We start from the raw sequence: 8,022 nt of genomic DNA on the forward strand, positions 1-8,022 counted from the left end.
TCTGTAAACCCTTCGGGCACTACACCCCTCTCCATCTCTGTAACCCCTTCAGGAACTAAGCCCCTCCCCATCTCTGTAACCCTTCGGACGCTACACCCCTCCCCATTACTGTAAACCCTTCAGACACTAAACCCCTCCCCATCTCTGTAACCCTTTGGACACTACAACCTTCCCCATCTCTGTAACCCCTTCGGGCACTACACCCCTCCCCATCTCTGTAAACCCTTCGGGCACTACACCCCTCCCCATCTCTGTAACCCCTTCAGGAACTAAGCCCCTCCCCATCTCTGTAAACCCTTCAGACACTAAGCCCCTCCCTATCTCTGTAAACCCTTCAGACACTAAACCCCTCCCCATCTCTGTAACCCTTCGGACACTACAACCGTCCCCATCTCTGTAACCCCTTCGGGCACGACACCCCACCCCAACTCTTTAACCCTTTGGGCACTACAACCCTCCCCATCTCAGTAAACACTACCAGCCCCTAAAACCCTTCCCATCTCTGTAACCACTTCGAGCACTACACCCACCTCCCCCATCTCTGTAACCCCGTCCAGCCCCTACACAAATCACCATCTATGTAACGCCTTTGGGCACTAAACCCCTCCCCATCTCTGTAACCCCCTTGTAGCTCTTCCCATTTCTTTAAACCCCTTCCAGCTCTTCACCCTCTCCATCTCTGTAACCCCTTCAGGCACTAAACCCCTCCCCATCTCTGTAAACCCCTTCGGGCACTACACCACTCCCCATCTCTGTAACCCCTTCGTGCACTAACCCCCTCCCCATCTCTGTAAACCCCTTTGGGCACTAAACCCCTCCCCATCTCTGTAACCCCTTCGGGCACTAACCCCCTCCCCATCTCTGTAACCCCTTCGGGCACTAACCCCCTCCCCATCTCTGTAACCCCTTCGGGCACTAACCCCCTCCCCATCTCTGTAAACCCCTTTGGGCACTAAACCCCTCCCCATCTCTGTAAGCCCTTCGGGAACTACACCCCTCCCCATCTCTGTAAACCCCTTCCGGCCCTTCACCCCATCTCTGTAACCCCTTCCAGCCCCTCACCCTTCCCATCTCTGTAACCCCTTCGGGCACTAACCCCCTCCCCATCTCTGTAAACCCCTTCGGGCACTACACCCCTCCCCATCTCTGTAACCCCTTCCAGCCCCTCACCCTTCCCATCTCTGTAAACCCCTTTGGGCACTAAACCCCTCCCCATCTCTGTAAACCCCTCTGACCCCATACACCCCTCCCCATCTCTGTAAACCCCTCCGGCCCTTCACCCTTCCCATCTCTGTAACCCCTTCGGGCACTAAACCCCTCCCCATCTCTGTAAGCCCTTTGGGAACTACACCCCTCCCCATCTCTGTAACCCCTTCCGGCCCTTCACCGTTCCCATCTCTGTAAACCCCTTCCGGCCCTTCACCCTTCCCATCTCTGTAACCCCTTCAGGCACTAAACCCCTCCCCATCTCTGTAACACCCTTCCAGCCCTTCACCCACACCATCTATGTAACCCCTTCGGGCACTACACCCCTCACCATCTCTATAACCCCTCCGACCCTTCACACTCCTCATCTCTGTAACTCTTTCAGGCACTACACCTCTCACCATCTCTATAACCAATCCAGCCCTTCACCCTCCCCATCTCTGTAAACCTTTTGGGCAATACACCCCTCCCCATCTCTGTAACCCCTGTGGGAACTACACCCCTTCGCATCTGTGTAACCCCTCCGGCACTTCACCCTCCCCATCTCTGTAACCCCTTCAGGAACTACACCCCTCCCCATCTCTGTAACCCCTTTGGGCACTACACCCCTCCCCATCTCTGTAAACCCCTTCCAGCCCTTCACCCTCCCCATCTCTGTAACCCCTTCCGGCACCGCACCGCTCCCCATTTTTGTAAACCCCTTCCAGCCCTTCACCGTCCCCATCTCTGTGATCCACTCCTGTTCCCACACTCCTCCCCATCGCTCTTTCACTGGCGGTCGTGCTTTCATCTGACAGTCCCTAAGTGTCAGTTTCCCTCCTTCATCCTTCCGGAGCTTTTCTCCCTGCTTGGCTCTCTCTCCATCTCACTCCCACACTCTCCCTCACCCCCCTCTTTCGCTCTCCCCCCTCTCCCCTACACCCTCTACCCCCTTCCTTTCCCCTCTCATCCTCTCTCACTCTCTCTCCCCACCCTCTCCACCCTCTCTCCCCCTCCCCCTTCTCCATCTTTCTCCCCATCTCCCTCCCTCTCACCCACTCTCACCCTCTTTCTTACTTCTCTGACTCTCTCCTTTTCCACCTCCCTCCCTCCCCAACTCTCCCACATTCAGTTTCTCCTGCACCTCTCCAGTTGTGAAGGGATTCCTATACACGTTCCTGATGTGACCAATGTTCAAATTTTCTTTGTACTCCCTCTTTAACAATGTCTTTGTTACAGTACGTAACAGGAAGTTCTTTCTTACTGGCGATTGCTAGTTCGGTGAATATTTAGCCAAGATTTTCAGTTCCTGTTAACATTTGGAATAACCGGAGGGATTTTTTCTCTTAAACAATCCACAGATAAACCCAAAGATGTGAAAGTCCTGTCCAATGATTCTGTGGTCGAGGGATCACAGGTTACGTTACGATGTGAGAGTGCCGGGAATCCACCTGCAGACACCTACCAGTGGAAGAAGGTGTGTTCCGGGACGGAGATGAGACTCGAAGGATCCACACGTGAGCTTCGGATCCAGGTCTCAATCGAGGATGAGTCCTGTGACTATTATTGCAGAGCTGGGAATGTGATTGGAGGTCAGGATTCTGAACCCAAACGTTTCCACATTCAGTGTAAGTATTAACAGTTTGTCAAAACTTTTAGCCTAACCATAACGTAAACCCTAACCGTAGCACCTACCCTTATAGTTTTTGCACTTACCCTAACCTTAGCCACGACACTTATCCTGGTCCAGGGGTGGTGAATGTTTGGCACAAGTGACAAAGTGCCACAGGAAAATAGTTTGTTGCCACATCACACCCCAGGGGTGCCAATCATTTCTTTAAACTGCTCTCTTAGTAAAGAGAGACAATGATGATTATTGGGTTGAACGGTTGTGCAGTGGTTAGCACAATGCCTCACAGTACCACCAACCCTCCACTGTCTGTAAGACGGTTGTCCGTACTCCCCGTGGCTATGTGGGTTTCCTCCGGGTGCTCCGGTTTTCTCTCACTGTCCAAAGATGTTCCTGTTGGTAGGTTAATCGGTTATTGTAAATTACCCCGTGATTAGGCTCGGGTTAATTGGGGATTGCTGGTTGGGGCAGGTCGAAGGAACAGAAGGCCTATTCCGCATCGTACCTCTCGATAAATTCAATCGCTTATCTTTACTGTCAAATGAAGCAGCGAATGACTCCATGTTCAGAATGTTACAGGGTGCTCCCTCCTCACTCTCTGTAACCCTCAGCGTGACGTTCTCTCCTTACTACCTCAGTACCGTGACTCAAAACTGCCTCTGTCAATCTTCTTGTAACCATCCTCATCATGTGTGGGTGAGTTGGAGTCCATTGGGCCGGCTGAAGAGAATCCAAACCCATGGGGTTTACCACCAGACCTGAAGCACCAACAGCCATCAGTGATGAATAGCTCAGAGGAGAGCTGGTGCTCTTCCTTGTTCTGGGCAGCGGATATCGATAGAAGTCTTTGTTGTTCTTTTGTTTCTCAGCTCAGGGACGGCTATCCAAGGCGTCAGTCATTTCAACGGCTTTGAAAGGGGCTCTGTTTCTTTTCACCTCAGTGGCTCTGATCTGTTTCCTTAAGAACCGCAGGAATACCAGGAAGTGAGTATTCAGAAACCTCCCACTGACTCAAAGGGTCATTTTGTTGTTGATGTGTGTATGTACAGTACAACTCTCATATGTGTCTTCACCAGATAGCCATGAAATGCCATGGGTGCTGTTGAAAGGAAAGTTATCAACTCTGCCCCCCAGTACAAAAAGAAAGTTTTAAAAAAACTCACCAACCCCTTCCCCACAGAAAAAAAACAACAGAAGTGTCAAATCCCTCACCCTCCCCTGCAAAAAAGAAACAGCGACAATTACAATCCCTGACTCCCACTCACAGCAAAAACAGCAAACCCCCCCACCCCACCTTACACAGAAAAAATTAACAGATCACCCTCCCACCAATCAGCCACAAGAAGGAAAACACTGAAAAACTGGAGACCGATATAAATCACAGCTCAGTTAACAGATAAATCTCAGAATTTCAAAAACATCTTTTCATCAGCAGACGAGGAGAGCTGTCACACAAACTCAGTCTTTCCATAAAGAGGTACCACCAACCCAGATCCAAACTCCACCAATCCAGCTGCTGACTGTCATCACACTGGTGGCCCCCACCGGGAGTGATTGCTGATCATCTTCAGAATCTCCCTCAGAAATTACTCTGATTTCTATCTCTGTAAACTCCTTCATTTCCAATATCTCCCCCACCTGTGTAATCACCTCTCCATCTCCCCACCTCCTTATACCCTCCCCACCTCTCTGAACTCCTCCAGCCCCTACATCCCTCCCTAACTCTGTGTCCCCCTCTAGGCCACACCCCTCTGGCCCTACACCTCCCACACACTCCCCTCTGCCCTACATCCCCCACACACTCCCCTCTGCCCTACATCCCCCACACACTCCCCTCTGCCCTATACCCCCCACACACTCCCCTCTGCCCTACACCTCCCACCTCTCCATAAACTGCATGTTTCTTCTCTATTCCCATCTCTGTAACACTTTGCAGCTGTTAGAACTTCTGCTATGACTGTAAAACCTTCCTGTCCCAGGAAGTCTTGTGATGTCTGCAAGACCCTGCACCCTGCACCATTCCTGAGCCTGTATCATCGTCCAGTCCGTCCCTCTTCAGGACACCGACGCCTCTCATCGCTCCAGCATTAATACCCAATACCTGCCTTCCACAGACCGGAGCTTGGAATTCCCTTCCAGATTCTCCAGCCTCCCTCCCCGGGACTCTTCCCTCCTCTTTACAGAGTGTTCGTCACCTGCCTTTTTCTTAAAGACTCAATGTCATTATGATTTATAATGTCAGACACCAACCCTCACCAACATCAACAAAACTCAGCTGACAGAAGAACATTAGGAACAGGAGCCCCATAGAAGGACATCTGGCCCATCGAACCTGATCTGCCTTTCAATGTGATCATGGCTGATCTGGCTGTAGACTCACTCCACCAACCTGCCTTTTCCCCATGATACTTCATTCCCCTAAATTGCAAAAAACGATTTAACTGTGTCTTCAATATATTTAATGACATATACTCTGCAGATTCCCAGGGCAGAGAATTCCACAGATTCATCAGTCTCTAGGGCAATGACTTCCTTTTGCAGTTAAAGGGGCTACGAACTCTGCCCTAAGCCAGAGATGGTGAGGTTCTCCCCCAAACATCTACTCTCACCCAATTCCACTGCCACCCACCCACACGGAACAGTGATGCACTTTGCCTGGTCCACACCTACTACCCCAGCCAGTCTACACGTCCAACATATCATTCTTTGTAACTTCTGCCAGATACAATGGGATCCAATCATCATCTACATCTTCTCCTTCCCCCTTCTCCCCTCTCTGCTTTCTACATGGATCACTCTCTTTGTAACTCCCAGGTCTGCTCATCCCTCTCTAGACACACCCCCCTGTTACCCCAGGGAGTGTGAGACCTGCCCTTACACCCCCACCTCACCACCATCTGGGGTACAAAACAGCCCTTCTCGGTGAGGCAGCCTTTCACAGTCCCCCGGCGTTACTCATTGTATCCCGTGCTCTTGGTTTGGCCTCCTCTACATCAGTGAGGCTAAATACAGGTTGGATGGCACTTCACAAAGCACCTTCACTTTGTCCACCATCGCTGCCTGGATTTCTCAGTGGCCAGACATCCTCATTCTCCTTCCCATTCCCCCACTGACATATCTGTCCTTGACCTCTTCAACTGCCAGGTTGAGGTAAATGGAAATCAGAGGAACAGTAGCTTGTATTCCATGTTGATACTCTCCAACCCAGTGGCATGGGTACTGAATTCCCCAGCTTCTGATAACTGCTCCTTCTCTCTATCCCTTTCCTCTCTTTTCCTGGTCCACATGGCCCCCTCCCCATCCTATCCACCTGCCCATCACCTACACATTCCTCCCACTAGCTCCCTCTTCACCTTCCTCTCAAATCAGAGTCCATTATCATCCGTCTTTAGTCACGCCCCACCTTTGCTCCAGATCCATTCCAACCCTTGCCCATCTGCCTTTCAGCTCTCTCACCTCCATCCAGCTATCCTCTGCCAGCTCACGTTTTGAAGTTTTGCCCCAGATTCCAGTATCTCCAGTCCAAGGTGTCCCCAACAAAACGGTATATTGCTGCACATGGAGTGTGAAGTGGGGAATGTGGAGTTCCTGTTTCAATGTCAATCAATACGAAGAAATTTTCAACAAACACATTAGAGTTTGTGTCTCACACCCTGCACTCCCTCACTCAGAGATTCACCAACATCAGGATTCTCGAATCTACCTACTTTTCTTCCCTTTTATAAAATCTGACCAGTCACACTTCAGGATGTGAGACCCAACCCTGGAGAAGGTCAGGGAGGGAGGATATTTCTCAGATGACTCCCAGAGATGTGCAGTTCTCCTGCAGAGAGGCTGTGTTCCCCAGAACAGGTCAATGGGAGATTGAATGAAGCCATTAAAAATCATGAGAGGTTACACAGGACATAGTGAATTGCGGCACCGTACCGACCCTCAGCCCACAATGTTCTAAACTTTCCATCTCACAAAGCTGTCCATGTTCCTGTCATCCATGAGCCTATCTAAGGGTCTCTCAAATGTCCCTGATGTAACTGGGTCTACCACCACCCTGGCAGTGAGTTTCTCTCACCAACCACCCTACATTCCTCCCATCACCTTAAAATTATGCCCCTGGTATTACCCATTTCTGCCCAGGGGAAAAGTCTCTGACTGTCTACTCTGTCTATACCTCATCATCTTAAACCTCTACCGATTCACCTCTCACATTCCTTCACTCCAAACAAAAAAGCCCTTGCTCGCTCAACCTACTCTCATAGGAGATGCCTTGAAGTCCAGACAACATCCTGGTAAATCTCCTCTGCACCCTCTCAAGAAGTTCCACATCCTTCCTAGAAAGAGGCCGGGTTGTACAGAGTCAATCAGGAGGAGGTGTTTCTGGAGGGAGGCCCATTAGAAACTGGGGAGTCTTTGACTGGAGGTGATCAGTGAGATGTCTCGAGGGAAAGGGGAGGGGACGGGACAGGTTGTTGTGATCTGGGATGGGCAGCATTAAAGGGCAGTGAGACCAGGTGCAGCAGGAACTTTCCAATCAACAGGACCAGAATAATGGGAAAATGTGCAAGGCCATGGGGGTAGGACAGGGACTGCAGGGCTGATTGGAGACTCTCACTGGCAGTGATCACTACTAGACACACCCAGGGTGGAATTGCTCACTGTGTGTGTCGCAGTCACCAAAATGTCACCCATTCCTGGGGACCAGTATTCTCTCCTCCCCACCCCGACCTCGGCCTCTCTCATTGCTCCCTGTCTGACTGATGTTGTCCTCAACCCTAGACCAGCAGAAAAAGCAGAAAGGCCTGTGTCAGAGCATTTGTATGAAATGGTCTCGATGAGTCGCGGGGGAGTCAAGGTGGAAGAATCAATGAAAGCTGCACAATAATCCAGGTAAGAACTATTGCCCGGCACCCTGAGGGCTGTTGTTCAGATTACAAGCTCTTCCTCAGCATTGTCCACTGCCAATGCTCCTTCATTACTGTCTCTCCAACGTGATGGATAGTGTAGTGTTCCATGAGTGTTGTCCATCCAGCAATGTCACAGGTTTATAGGGTCAGCACAGCAGAAAGGCCCTCAATGTCCATACCAACTGTTAACTTCCAATCTGTACTCATCTTACACTTGGTCCATAACCCTCTCTGCCTTGCAGTTCCAGAGCTTGTCGGATACTGAAATGTTGTGGAAGTACCCACATCCAGCACCCCTCAGGCAGT

At 50.7% G+C, this 8,022-nt stretch overlaps 1 protein-coding gene across 1 annotated transcript; it reads left to right on the forward strand.

Moving 5' to 3' along the window:
* Window positions 1-2,546: 2,546 nt before the first annotated feature.
* Window positions 2,547-7,700, forward strand: LOC132385397 (CXADR-like membrane protein; the record flags this gene model as incomplete). The annotated part of the gene is made up of 3 exons (XM_059957439.1): window positions 2,547-2,813; window positions 3,685-3,799; window positions 7,589-7,700. Coding segments are annotated over 3 exons (488 nt in total), but the record flags the coding sequence as incomplete, so codon positions are not given.
* Between the last annotated feature and the right edge of the window lie 322 nt (window positions 7,701-8,022).

This window comes from Hypanus sabinus, assembly GCF_030144855.1.
Source record: "Hypanus sabinus isolate sHypSab1 chromosome 1 unlocalized genomic scaffold, sHypSab1.hap1 SUPER_1_unloc_3, whole genome shotgun sequence".
NCBI lineage: Eukaryota > Metazoa > Chordata > Chondrichthyes > Myliobatiformes > Dasyatidae > Hypanus > Hypanus sabinus.